The sequence below is a fragment of the Pipistrellus hanaki genome, assembly GCF_964339955.1.
Source record: "Pipistrellus hanaki genome assembly, chromosome: 16".
NCBI classification, from domain to species: Eukaryota; Metazoa; Chordata; class Mammalia; order Chiroptera; family Vespertilionidae; genus Pipistrellus; species Pipistrellus hanaki.
Window position 1 is genome coordinate 40494490 of NC_140518.1, and position 14985 is coordinate 40509474.

Here is a 14985-nt window from a genome sequence, read left to right on the forward strand (position 1 = left end):
AGTAATGTTTTGGGTGATGTTAAAGGAATTATTAAAGAAGTGATGTTAGCTGGCATTATTCAAAGACCTGGAATGTGTATGATTCTTCGGGGTCTTGCACTTACCTGCTGTACAGTCTGGCCTTTGGTGACATACTCATTGCCAACCTTGACCCTGGGAAAGCAGAGGGCTTTGAGCAGGTCAGCAGAGTTCAGATTCTGGAGATAGGCTGCCTTGTCAGCAACTTCAGAGATACAATTAGAGAAATGTTGTTTAATGGCAGATATTCTCTTTAATCTTTCCATTTTTCTCCAATCCGTTTTCTTATTTAAATAAAACCTTTAAATAATTCTATAGAGGTCAGATGAGGCTTTCTGTACATTAGAGAATGTGCTTGGTAATAAGTGGTCAATCAGTTACACTGGCCTTTTGTAATTTACTGCAAGTAGCTTTTGAGAAATTCACCAACAATAAACATATATGTTGAGTGTTAATGGAAGTATTTTATGTAAGGTACATGCCGTAGTCTCTTCTCTTAAGACATCTTAGGTGTAGTTGGAGGGATAAGATAAATACATCTTAATATCTGCTCTTAGGGATGGTCAAAAGAATATTTGGATTCTTATCTTAGTTTTGCTCCTCCCAATTTCATCTCATTGGATCAGTTTCTTTCTCTGAAAATGTGGGAAATAAATTTCACTACAGAGTCTCTAAAATTCTGTCAGTGACTATACTGTAAATGCCACATGCCAGGTACAAAAGCAGATGCTGAAACATTTACGAGATGGAGAGAGAATGCCAAGCTAGGAGGTCAGGAAAGGCTTCAAGGAGCAAATAACCAGCTTCGGTGGTAGGTCCTATATGTTCCATGTTCTTTCCATTTATGGAGTACATGGCTTTTCTTTCTCAGTTTTGTTTTCTTTTACTAGTAATCTTGTTTCCTGCCTAGACTGTCTACAGGTTAATATATAGTCAACATACATGCATACAGATGTCTAGGAACATCCTTCACCCTCAGCTGTGACTGGGAAGATCCCATATTTCCAGCTACCAGGTTTATCTAACTAGTGCTGAAAGAGACTAATATGTCAAGTTATCTTATATACCTACCCGCCATTGCCAAGGCAAACCAGGAGCACAATTCCATCTCATTCTCTTTCTAATGATCTTCCCTCCTCCCCCTGGTTGTGATTTTCTTAGATCTCTTCTTATAAATGGCTTATTAGGATTCATTTTAACTTATTTGGGCTGGATAGAAATACAGAGATGTGAAGAAGGAACAGGGGTGAGGAAAGCATGCAACGTATAAGTGTGTATAAATATGTGTATGTCCTTCAGAAGTCTGACTAAAAAAGAGATTTGAGTTGGGAATAAGCTTTTTTTCTTGCCATATTCTCTAGTTTGAACCCAGATGGAGCTTCATTTGGTACCTTCCGTGCCGTCTGGCTCAGCTTGCTCCTCACGCTGCTTTTGCTTGAATTTCATGTTCCCATAGTGCATTACTGCACCTGTGAGCTTATAGATGGACACTTTTTCTTCAGGAGTAAAGCCCAGGATGTCAATGGCACTCTGCCAGGAAAAATGAGAGGCTAAAGATTAGGGCGGAAGAGACTAACATTTAAGAGAGTTTGTATTATATCCTAAAGTAACCATAGCTACAATGAGTTTGCTATTGTCATTCCCATTCATAATGGATTTTTAAAAAAGTGAGAGAGAGAGAGAGAGGAGAGAGAGAGAGAGAGAGAGAGAGAGAGAGAGAGAGAGAGAGAGAGAGAGAGAGAGACTTACATCCGTGGCCATCAGCTCTTCTTGGTCATCAATGCTGGGGACTGTGATCTCCCCTTGACTGACAAAGGCATAGTCATAGGGGTTCGTGGTGATCAGGAGCATTTCTGGGTACATAGAATTCAGGAGGTAAATTGTACATTACAAGTTGTTAATAAAAAATATTAGCTTTCATCTGTGAATTTAAGATCTTTCTTACCAATCAGATCTGGCTTCTTATTGGAAGTAATCTGATAAAAAATATGGTAACTTCTTTCTGCCTTTAGCTGGAAAGTAACTCTGGACTTTTCTAGAAGATCTGGAAAGAAATGACAATAGACATTGAATTAGAAGAAAATATAAATGCTGCTGAGATAGTAAATGAATCTCAGTGTCTTTGCTACAATTGAGGACATTATATAGGCTCAAGGGCAAATCACAGAGATATTTTGTAAACTGAAAGGTAACTTTGGGAAACAAATAGCCCTAGAAAAAAAAAATTTCATAGTTGCTTCTGAGGCAGCAATTCCAGAATGTGCTACAGAACCATCAGTCTGAGACTGAGGAAAATGGAGCACACAGTGGATCACGGATAAGGTTGGCATTGGCTCAAAGGCAACACTGGCAGCCGTCTCAGTGCGTACTAACTGTTGCAAAATATCCCTGTTAATGAAATCACTTCTCTCTCTTTTGGTTTTCAATAGTCCTGTTACTTACATGTTTCAATATCAGCAGAAGCCAGCTTCCCTGTAGTACCGAAGTGTATTCTAATGAATTTACCCTTGGAAAGAGAAAGATGATTTGATATTAAAAAGTTGAAGCACACGATGAAATGATAATTAAACATGCTTTCTCTGACAATTTAAAGGCTGAGGAAACCCCTCTGTGACCAAGACACTTACAAAGCGAGAAGAGTTGTCATTCCTCACGGTCTTGGCATTGCCAAAGGCCTCCAGCAGAGGGTTGGCACTGATGATTTGATCTTCCAGTGTCCCCTGCAAAGGCAAGTGCAGTGCTCACATCGGAGGCTCCCCACATCCTGAGTCCTCGGCTGTCTTGATTCTGACTGTATTAGACTCACCTTCATTTTGCCAGAAGTAGTTTCCTCCTTCTTCTTCTCCCCAGTAACTGCAATTGTTGCAAAGTACTGGATGACACGCTTGGTGTTCACAGTCTTCCCTGCACCAGATTCTCCGCTGTCAAATAGAAACCAGAGATCAGAACTACAGCTCACATTGTTAACATCTAAGGTAACACAAAAACAGAGAAGATTAAAAATATCACATACGTGATCAAGATGGACTGGTTCTCACGATCTGTGAAAGAGAAATCAAGGCCAGTCAATATGAATATTTTTTGAATCAGTTCAGATGAAATACAGCTTGTCCTTTTTCACATTTTGAAGATGTTGCCTATAATTTTTGTGTTTTGTTTAGCCTCCAATATAGTACTTGCCTCTTGGAGTAAAATTTGTGAAAAAGAGAGGCAAATAATCATATATTTTTTTCGTATTTTATTAATTTTTATAACATATTACAGGAGTTTCAAACATCTACAAAGGTAGAGACAATAAAGAATCCCCATATACCCATTATATAGCTTCAACAATTATTATCATTTGGTCATTTTATTTAAAATATGTTTTTATTGATTTCAAAGAGAGAAAGGGAAAGGAAGAGATAAGAGACATTAATGATGGGAAAGAATCATTGATCAGCTGCCTCCTTCATGTCCCCTACTGACCTCCTGGTTCATGGGTTGATGCTCAACCACTGACCAATATTGGCCAGACATTTGGTCAATTTTATATAATCCATACCCCTTCCCTCTCACCCTACCCCTGCCGGCCATATCTCACTAGATTGTTTTAGAGAAAACCCCAGGCATCATATAATTTCATATGTAAATACTTCAGTAAGAAACATAGAATTTTGAAGTTTAACAGATAAAGGAGCTGAGACTCAGAATGGAATAAGTGACTTTTTAAATAAATACATAGCTTGTTAAGGACAAAGATATTCAGGTCTTTTAACTTCTAGTTTATATATTTTTCTGCTACCTGTCCCCCTCTCAGTTCTTGATACCATTACTTTGACTGCTGGCAATATTAAATAAGAAAGGTTTCTGGAATTGTGTTTGTGTTCATTTACCTGTTTTAGAAGGCATTGTTTTAAAGATTTACTTCACTTTTATTACAAATAAGCACAATCTCAGATCAGCACAGCTAGTTTAAGAGCTAATACTAGTAGAAATTATTTCAAAATTATTCTCAGGTCACTAATAACTAGTTATCTCACATAAAAGGGGAAAAATCCCCCTCTCCTCCCAATCTAGGAAGAGATATCCTTTGCATACTTCCATATGAGTTTACACATTCCCAACTTTTGTCTGGCTAGTTACCCACCACTTATCGAATGGATTCATTCTGTTTCTTGGAGAGAATGATATGGACTAATGATAGTGTCTGGGCATATGGGCCTATCAAGTTTATGGTAGATACTGCTAATATAAAAATCCTCAGGATTTAAGAGAATTTCTCTGCTGAGGGATTCCAAAATGCTTTATAAAAATCATTATCATTTACTCTTATTTTTATTTCATATACATTTTTAAATATTAAAAACAAAAATTGTCACTAGTTATATGACTGATAAGTTGATTTATACCAATCTTCTGACATGTTAAAACTAATCTATGATAGATCATAGATTTTAGAGAATTCTCAAATCTAAAAATCTATTCAGAGAAATAGATACAAATATGGATATTGTTTAGATGTAGGTATTTTAGAGAACTTTAAAGTTTAATCCAGGGAAGTATTTACAGATTTTGGAACTTTTTCAGATTGATTTTTTTTTTTCAGTAGAAGAAAAATCATGATAGATCATTATCACACCCAGTGGGAGCCTAGATAAGAAAGCAATGCTGTAGTCTCTTGGCAATGCTAAAATAACATCACCAGGTCCAAGGCCACAGTTTCCTTGGTTTTATACGTAAACCATGTTTGGAAACCACAAGTAATCTTGAATTTGGAGCAGTTCCAAAGCTTGGGGGGACCTGGATAGTGGGGGTGGCAGTGTTAGTGCAGCTGCTGAGTATTAGACGTCTGAAATGAGCCAGCATGTGCATAAACTCTGGAAGGTAGTTTGCTTCTGTGGACAACCACAGAACAGTTTACTGGCATGAAATCCTTATAGAGCTGCTGGCCAGTTAGTGAGGGAAGATTCCCATTTAATTCTTTTCTCTCTTCACCTTAAAAGGACAATTTAAAAACAAGTGCAACCAAACAAATGCAACAGAATAGAACAAGACCCTCTCGCAGTTACTCAGATCCCATGGACCAACAGGAAATGCAGGAATTTAGACCATTTCCTAGGGCAATAAATTTGCTGTGTGAAGATAAAAGATTCTAATGCTGTATTTGGGCCTATAATGTATATCAAAGGTTTCTGTTTGTACTTTGATAAGACTGGAATAACCCATTTTGAAGTCATTTTCAAAAAATATTTTCAAAGAAAGAGTGGTTTTAATTTTCTTTCATTCTAATAGGAAAGTGCATCGAAATCTTTGGGAGGAGAGTCATAGCTCTCTAGTTCACCCCTTTTCACCCCTAAGGCTGGCAATATTAGCTGTGCCGTTTAAAGATAAGAATTCACAAAGCTTTCTAGCTATAGCTGCTAACTATTTTCCTTGATCGCTCTGGATGTGGATATTTACAAAGGCTCTCTTGGAATATTTTTCTATACAAATCAGAAAATAAAAAAATATGGGAAAGCAAACATGTTTACAGAGTTCTGTTAATTGTTTCAACTTGGCTTCCTGTGTCTCGCTGGCTGAACTTGGGCTGATCAGTGAACCAGTGAGCTTCCTTCCCTTCATTCATCTGTAAAGTAGAGATGGCTAGCTGCTGGGAAGAACATTTGTCATTATGGCTCTGAACGTTCTTTGAAAACAGCGAGGCCCCTGGTGGCTGCAGTGTATTATTATAATCAAGGCCCAGATAAAATCTGTTTGTTTGTTAAAAATTCAGTTGCCACATTTCTGTAAATAAATGAATCACTCACTCACCAGTCAGCATGAACTGATAGGCATTGTCAGAGATGGAGAAGATGTGGGGTGGGGCCTCCTGGCGCTTTTTGCCTCGGTAGGCAGCCACCACCTCCGGGTTATACACCGGCAGCCACTTGTAGGGGTTGACGGTGACACAAAAGAGGCCCGAGTAGGTCTGAGAAAATCAGAAAATCAGAAAACGCAGCATGTAAGTTATGTTTTTACTCAGAGAGATAAACAATAAGCAGATGTGGAAGGGGGCTCACGTAGATCATCCAGGCTGCGTAGCGCTCTTTGAGGTTGTACAGCACTCCAGGCTCATGCAGGTGAGTCATCATGGCCATGTCCTCGATCTTGTCGTATTTCGGAGGGTTCATGGGGAAGACTTGGTCCTCCCTGACAGTTAGAGTCTGGCGAGTGAAGTAAGAGACCAGTTTGTGTTAATGATTGGAGGCAGGGTTCGTGTGTGTCTGCTTGTTTGGGTTATAACCTACACGTGCAGACACCGCAAGTCATGAAAAAATATTCTTTTCAGAGTTTGATGCTAAGAAAATCTGTTTCCTATGATGAACTTTTAAAAAGAATGTTTTCCACCCACTTTCCCCCTCCCGGGTTTACAAGGTTATGTCCTTTCACTATTATTCTAATAGGCTGCATTTTTTATTTTTCCTTACCATTCATTACAAGTAATTTTTATGGGGGGGGGGGCAGTAATGGGGATATTAATACATTATTTAACTTAGTAAGCAATACTTCGTTTGATAGAAGTTAGCTTTTATTCTCCCAAGTGTGGGGATTGGGGAATTGAAGGGAAACGCTAGAGGTCCATACTAGTGGGTTTAAGTTCTGTGGGGAGTTGGGAAGGCAGGAAATGAGGTTACTGCTGAGAATTTCTTTTGCTTCCAAATATGATGTTCTCAGATGAACTACAAGGATGCTTGTATTGGCTATAGGCTTAGAGATTCCTACCCAGGAAAGCTTCATAAAGCTTCAACTGGAACGGAGGAGATAGAGAAATAAAACAGGAAGCTTTTCTCCAGGTTTTTACTTACTGCTCCACTTTCTGTCTTTACAGTTACTTTTCCTCCATCCTTGCTTTGTATGACGCTCTTCACGTAGGCTTCCTTGGGCTCCACGACAAAGACTGATGTTTTAGCATCAAAGGGCTTGTTTTGGGCCTCAATCCGCTCCTTTTCTGATTTTCGAAGGTAGGGAGCGGCTGCGCCAAAAACAGCCATCTCGGCGTCGGAACTCATGGCTGCGATTTATGTAGCAGGGGATCCTGTCCTGGGAAAGAAATGGGACAGAAGGAACATAGAAACCAGAAGGCATAAAATGTGCATTAGGATTTGACGGGAAAGAAATGCTGAGCCTCTATTGCCTCGGCTGTAACTATTCTTTCAAACTGTGGTTATCAGTGTCCTAACACAGAAACTCTAACACAGGACTGGTGTGGGATGAGATTGTTATTGGAGACTTCATTTTTAGGACTTTGAAAATTGCCTTCCCAGAGTGTATGTAACTTGATCCTTAGGGCTTGAGTACCTATAATTGAGTGAGAATGGAATCCATGCATCATTTTAATCTCTAAACTGGAACAATATCTATAGCTAAAACAGTTGGTGGATTGTTTTATAGCAACAGTCACTTTTTAATCCTTACTGTTCCCCCTGTATGCTTTCATCTGCCATACGCTAGGAAAATCATAGAATTCGGAAGGAAAGTTTGTCTTGTGCACATGAAGATTAATGTGTTCAAAACTGTCAGAAACATCCTTGTCTTTATAGTTGGCCGCTTTTTAAAAACTCATAAGGCAAATAATTATTTTTAACACCCACTTTATGTTAATATTTGGGGTTATATCTCTCAGTGGGTCGTTTAAAGAACCTCATAATAAATTCTCAGTACTCTGGGTTTGTTGTCATTTGGTTTATTTCCAAGAGACTTAGCATTGCCTTAACACCAAAGCCTCTTTGACATTCTTTTTTGGCATGAGAGATTTCATCTGTTAGAAATGAGAACTTCAGCATGAAGAAGGCCCCTTCTTTCCACATAAATGCCACAGCTGCTTTTCTTTCCATCCAGGAAAAGAAAAGAGACAAAACTTTAAGAGTTCACCCCATACATGTAAGCCATTGTCCTGTGATTGACTGAGAGGGCCAGCAGCATTGGTGTGCTAGGTAGATCGAATCTTCCTTTAGTTTCAGGTATACATTATTTGAGGAATGGCCGGAGCTCTTCCCATTTAGGTATTGTATTTAGCACTCTGTGAGTGTAATATGAGTACTTGTGACTTTTTAATGACCAATAATCAATCTTTCTAAAAACCAACAGCAGTGAATTATTAGAATTGTAGCTGAAATATTGTGGTTTTAACAAGATGTTTGTTTGTTAAATTTTTAGGTAAGAATTTGTCCGGGTGCCTAAAAAATGTTTAATTGTTCAACACTTTGCAGTAGGAGGAGGTTGGCATGGGATAGGCCATTGCTCCTGGACAGATCTAAGTGCAGCTGAGAATTCACTGTTGCAATTCATTCTGGCCTAAATGGTCCTTTATTCCTGGAAATGAAGGTAGTCTCTGAAAATAAGATGTTTTGGAAATATGACTTGTTAGCATTTATAAGCAGCCACTCACTTGGAAGCATCATCTAACATAATTGCAAAAACATAGAAATGGTGTTTAATTAAGAGCCATTCTCATCTTCATTAGAATAACTTCCCCGTGTCATCAATAAATGAATAAAGCTGAGTCTTACCTCTGGAGTTCCAGATGAGAATGCAGGTTCAGAAGTGTCTCACACTGAAAAACAACAATTATTTTTTCAATTTGCTAAGCTCTGAAATTCTAGTAAAGTAGTTACAGAATTAAAATTTCCCTGGTCGAAAGCTTAGCTCTATGAAAATAAAAGTCAAATTTGGAGGAAAAGTTTCATGCTCAGAGTTGGATCATGTGGCAAGCATGTACCCACCAGGATACCCATCACTTACCTCCGGGATCTTGGAGATAAAGCAGCAGGATCTGTTGTGCTTATATAGGAACTAATGTGCTGATGCTGCAGCTATCTTCTCTTTGTTAGGGCAAAACATTTGGCAACATGAACCCTCAGCATAATTTGTACTGACATTTGGCATGTTTGGATATAATTAGAAGTATTCATATCGTTTTGAGTATGTGAACCAATCTCCTATAAATAATTTTACAGGGGCCTCTCTGCCGGCAAAGAAGACTTTCTAGTATGCTGGGAAGGTAATCTTTGACTGCCTGGTGGGGCCTCAAAGTAAGTTCCTAAGAGCTATATTCGTTTTGGCAAATTCTTCCATGCATGCCTGCTGTAACTCAATGATCAGATACTCAGCGACAATTGCTGTCAGGGCCCCAACCACTTTTCCTTATTTGCTACCACAGGAACCCCCCCAATTCATTCCCTTGGGTCACTGCCCAGGCTCATCCTTGGAGTCTCAACTTGGACAGTAGAGCCAGTGTGAGAGGAAATCCTACACTGAGTTTTCACCATTGGGTCAGTGCCTACCTATTCAACATTGAAAAAAATTATTATTTCATTAGAAAATAATATTTATTCGGTGTAGAAAAAATAAGCAAGGAGAAACATGCCTATAATGCCAATATGAAATAATTTAAAAAATACGTAGACATATAAATAGGGTCATACAATGTACACATATATAGGATATATATGTCTTATCTACTTTAAAAATTAATATACCACTAATGTAATTTATACCCTATTCTTTAGACAAATTATAGCATAATTTTTAAATATTTTTATTGACTTTATTGATGTTACATTGATCAATAAAATTATATAGGTTTCACGTGTTAAATTCTGTAATACATAATTTGCATATTGCATTGGGTACTCACAATCCAAAATCTAGTCTCCTTCTGTCACCATTTATCCACTGTTTATGCTCTTCCACTTGCCAGCAACCCCCTTCCCTCTGGTAATCTCCATACCGTTGTTTTAGTCCATGAGTTGTGTGTTTTTTGTGTGTGTGATTTTGCTTACTCCTTTCACCTATTTCGCCCAGCCCTCTAGCCCCACAAACCTCTTGACAACTGTCAGACTGTTCTCTGTATCTTATGAATCTGTTTCTATTTTGTTTGTATATTTTGTTCATTAGATTTCACATATAAGTGAAATTATGTACTTTTTTTTTCTCTGACTGGCTTTTTTCACTTGACATAATACCCTTTAAGTCCATCCAAGCTGTGGAGAAAGATAAGATTTCCTTCGTGTGTTTTTATTGTTTATTTGTTTGTTGTTTTTATAGCTGGGTAGTATTCCAGTGTAAATGTATCACAGCTTTTCATCCACTCATCTACTGATGGACACTTGGGGTGCTTCCAAATTTTGGCTATTGTAAATAACACTGCAATGCACATAGGGGTACATATATTCTTTCAAGTTAGTGTTTTGGGTTTCTTTGGATTTAGTTCCAGAAGTGGAATCACTGGGTCATAACGTGGTTCAATTTTAATTTTTTAAGGAAATACCATACTGTTTTGTACAGTGGCTGCACCAATCTGCATCCCCACCAACAGTGCACAAGGGTTTTCTTTCCCTTATAACCTCGCCAACACTTCTCATTTGTGGATTCATTATTCTTCTTTTTAATCCTCATCCAAGAATATTTTTTATTGATTTTAGAGAGAGAAGAAAGGTGGAAAGGAGAGAGAGAGAAATCGATGTGAGAGAGAAACATTGAATATCTGTTGCCTCCAGTAGATGCCCCAGTCAGGGATCAAACCCGCAACCTGGGTATGTGCACTGACCAGGAATCAAAACCGCAGCCTTTAGGAGTATGGTATGATGCTCCAAACAACTGACCCACACCAGCCAGGGCCATTTGTGGATTTCTTAATGATAGCTTTTCTAACAGGCGTGAGATGATCTCTCATTGTGTTTTTAATCTGCATTTCTCTGATGATTAGTAACATTGAGCATCCTTTCATGTGTCTATTGGCCATCAGTATGTCCTCTTTGGAAAAGTGTATATTCAAGTTCTTTACCCATTTTTTAATAGGATTGTTTGTTATTTTTGTTTGTTTTGAGTTGAGTTTTTTTTTTTTTTATAAAGTTTGGATAATAGCCCCTTATCAGATGTATCATTGGTAAATATGTTCCCATTCAGTGGTTTGTCTTTTCATTTTGTTGATGGTTTCCTTTGCTGTGCAAAAAGTTGTTAATCTGATATAGTCCCATTTGTTCACTTTTTCTTTTGTTTCCCTTGCCCAAGGAGATATATCAGAAAAAATAATAATTGCTATAGTAAATGTCCAAGATTTTACTGCCTGTGTTTTGTTCCAGAATTTTTACATTCCCAAGTTTTACATCTAAGTCTAATGCATTTTGAGTTTATTCTTATGTATGGTGTAAGGAGGTAGTCTAGTCTCATTTTTTTGCATGTATCTGTTCAATTTTTCCAACACCACTTATTGAATACTCTTTCTTTACCCCATTATATATTTTTGCCTCCTTTGTCAGGTATTAATTGACCTATCTATATGTTTTTATGCCAGTACCATGCTATTTTTATTAATATAGCCTTACAGTATAGTTTAATATCAGGTAGCATGATATCTCCAACCTTGTTCTTTCTCAAAATTGCTGAGGTTATTTGGAGTATTTTGTGGTTCCATATAAATTTTTAAAATATTTGTTCTAGTTCTGTGAAATATGGCTTTGGAATTTTGATAGGAATTGTGTTAAATCTATAAATTGCTTTGGGTAGTATGGACATTTTAATGATGTTAATTCTTCCTATTCATGAACATGGGATATGCTTCCACTTAGTATTTTATTTTCCTCAGTTTCTTCCTTCAGTATCTTATAATTTTCCAAGTACCAGTCTTTTACCTCCTTGGTTAAATCTATTCCTATATACCTTATAAAATCTTTTTTTTAAGATCAGGTATATTTTTCTACATACTAAAAACAATCCTTTTTAGGTGATGGTTATATGTGTGTGTGTGTATGTGTATGTGTGTGTGTGTGTTTGTGTGTGTGTGTGTTTGTGTGTGTGTGTGTGTGTTTGCGGGGGTGGCTTTTATTTAAAAGAAAAATTCAACTTTACAATAAAATTTACTTCTATGAGTTTTTCATGTGTATTGGTCCTTGTACCACTACCACAAACAAAATGTGGAACAATTACATTTCCATTAGTTTTGATAAATAAATGCAGTTGTGTTGATTTCGTTTATTTTAATTTCATGAAAAAGTAAAGCCTATTAGATTAGGCTAAAATTCCTTTTTGGTGAACACTCACCTTCTTTCTAGAGGTAACCACCAATCTCAGTTTAGTTTTGTAATATTTCAGACCTTTTCTGTGCATATTTTTCTGTGAAATTGTCCTAAGAAAAGTGGTCAACCCATAGAAAATATATAACATAGATAGTTAAAATATATTATAAATAGTATTATAGTTTACATATTTATCAACTTGCTTTTATTATTCTATACTCTTGAATCATTTCCTATGTTAGTACATAAATAAAAATATGGGAAAAATTTAAAAATATACAGAAATAGAGAGCATAGTATAATGAACCCATTATATACTCACCCAGCAATAATAATTAGCAGTTCATGGTCAGTCTTGTTTCATATATACCTTTACCTATTCCCTTCATTCCTGGAGTGTTTTGATATTATTCATTTAAAAGTTTATATATGTTCTATATAGTAATTATTTTTTTTAAATTCTTTATTGTTTAAAGTATTACATGAGTCTCCCTTTTCACCCCCATTGACCTCTCTTCCACCACCCCTTCCTCCAAGGTTTCCCTTGGTCTGATAATCTTAACTTTGCATCTGAATCTTATAGAAGTTTAAATTTTTTCTTGCCAAAGTTATAGAAATGTTTCTTTTTCTTTTTCTTTTTTCTTTCTTGTGTGTATTGTAAAATAAGACCTTCCCTAACACAGGGCCATAAACATGTTCTATAGCTTCTTTTTAAAATAAATATGTCTTTATTGATATTTAAAGAGGAAGGAAGAGGGATAGAGAGATACAAATATCGATCGGCTGTCTCCCTGTATGCCCTCTACTGGGTATTGAGCCCATAACTCATGCCCTGGCTAGTGTGGGTCAATTGATTGGAGCATCATCCTATACATCTAAAGATTGTGGGTTTGATTGCATATTCTGAAGTTGCAGGTTCAATCCCTGATTGGGGCACATGCTGGAGGCAACTGATAGATGTTTCTCACATTGATTCTCGCCCCCCTCCCCTTTTTCTCTCTCTCTAAAATAAATAAAAAACATATCCCTCAATGAAGATTAAAAAAATAATAATAATAGCCTTAGCCGCTTTGGCTCAGTGGATAGAGTGTCAGCCAGTGAACTGAAAGGCAATGGATTCAATTCAGGTCAAGGGCACATGCCTGCGTTATGGGCTTGATCCCCAGTGTGGGGCATGCAGGAAGCAGCCAATCAGTGATTCTCATCATTGATCTCTATCTCCCTCTCCCTCTCCCTTTCTCTCTAAAATCAATAAAAATATGTTAAAATAATCATAACAATAATGAATTTACAAATAATAAATGTTGGTGAGGATGTGGAGAAAAGGAAGCCCTTGTGCACTGTTGGTGGGGATGCAGATTGGTGCAGCCACTGTGGAAAACAGTATGGCACTTCCTAAAAAAATTAAAAATTGAAACCACCTGTGGCTCAGTGATTCCTGGTTCATGGGTTGATGCTCAACCACTGAGCTGCACCAGACAATCTGTTCTATAATTTCAAACTAATGTTTTTAAAGAAAATACTAATATTTGTAATCTAGCTCAGTGTGTGTGTGTGTGTGTGTGTGTGTGAGAGAGAGAGAGAGAGAGAGAGAGAGAGAGAGAGGGAGAATAATCTGCTTTTGGATCCCATTTTTTGCTGCCAATAGCACATATTTTTATATCTGATCGGGCAGGGCAGCTTTCCCCCAATTATTCATTTATTTCAAAGTTGTCTTGTCAGTTCTTACACTCTAGTATGAAATTTGGCATTAGATTTTGTGGAAAATCTGTTGGGATTGGGTTAAATTGAATTAATTTAAGAGTGAGTCTTTCAATCCATAAGTATGATATATTTTTCTATTTATTCCAAGTCTTTTTATGTTCTTACATTTTTGTAGTTTTTAAAATTTATTAAATTTGCCGAAACTGGTTTGGCTCAGTGGATAGAGCGTCTGTCCAGGTTTGATTCTGGTCAAGGGCATGTATATTGGTTGCAGGCACATCCCCGGTGGGGGGTGTGCATGAGGCAGCTGGTCGATGTTTCTCTCTCATCGATGTTTCTAGCTCTCTATCCCTCTCTCTTCCTCTCTGTAAAAAATCAATAAAATATATATTTTTTAATTTATTAAATTTATGGTGTGACATTAGTTAATAACATTATGTAAATTTCAGTACAACTGATAACAAAACATCTGTATATTCTATTGTGTGCTCACCACCTGAAGTTAAGTCCCTTTCCGTCACTTTGTACTTCACATAGATCATCCTCTCCATCCTCCCTGCACCTTCCTTCTCTGCTAACCACTATTCTGTTGTCTGCATCTATGAGCTTTTCTGTTTGTTGCTTTTTGTTTTAGATCCCACATATAAGTGAAATCATATTGTTCTTGGTTTTGGTCTGACTTAGTTCACTTAGCCTTTCTTAAGATCCTACTGTGATTTTTTTTTTCAGGAATGTCTTCTATATATATATATATTTTTTAAATCAATCTTTATTGTTCATATTATTACAAAGGTTCCTCATTTCTTCCCCCCTCCACCAGGTTCCCACCCCACCCTCTGCCTCCTCCCCATCCCCCATTGTCCTCATCCATAGGTGCACAGTTTATGTTCAGTCTCTTCCTCCCTCCCTTTTCCCGATAGTAAATCCCTTTTCAGATAGTAAATCTGTTACTTAGCATTTTCTCATATCAATAATACCTCCACATGCCCAATGATACACTTCACACAAAAGACATTTTCAAATAGGTCAACCAGCCTCATCCAGGCCCCACCCAAGGCACTCACAGATCAACACCCCAGCGCTATACTAACTCAACACATCCAGATCTAAGCCTTCATCACTTGATTCAGCAGACCCTCAAGTTCCCGCAAAAGTTTCCAGCCATGTCTGAGAGGCAGCTGTGGGCAGGTACAGGCGAGAAGCGAGCTGTTTCGGGCCTGGCTGC

General features: G+C 37.4%; 1 protein-coding gene across 2 annotated transcripts in view; it reads right to left on the reverse strand.

Annotated features, from left to right (window-relative positions):
- LOC311611596 (myosin-8) overlaps nt 1–14985 on the reverse strand; it is a 111238-nt gene that overhangs the window by 20619 nt on the left and 75634 nt on the right. Inside the window, exons 1-12 of one of the 2 annotated variants that reach the window (XM_084863903.1) lie at nt 8550–8595; nt 6846–7080; nt 6060–6203; nt 5812–5968; nt 3032–3059; nt 2825–2939; nt 2646–2738; nt 2461–2524; nt 1964–2062; nt 1768–1871; nt 1410–1548; nt 105–223 (exon numbers count right to left, since the gene is read on the reverse strand). In XM_084863903.1, coding sequence (XP_084720029.1) covers nt 105–223; nt 1410–1548; nt 1768–1871; nt 1964–2062; nt 2461–2524; nt 2646–2738; nt 2825–2939; nt 3032–3059; nt 5812–5968; nt 6060–6203; nt 6846–7049 — 1266 coding nt within the window. In that variant the 5' untranslated portion in view covers nt 7050–7080; nt 8550–8595. Of the gene's footprint in view, nt 1–104; nt 224–1409; nt 1549–1767; nt 1872–1963; nt 2063–2460; nt 2525–2645; nt 2739–2824; nt 2940–3031; nt 3060–5811; nt 5969–6059; nt 6204–6845; nt 7081–8549; nt 8596–14985 lie in introns of those variants that run through there. The other variant, XM_084863905.1, reaches the window with a different exon arrangement.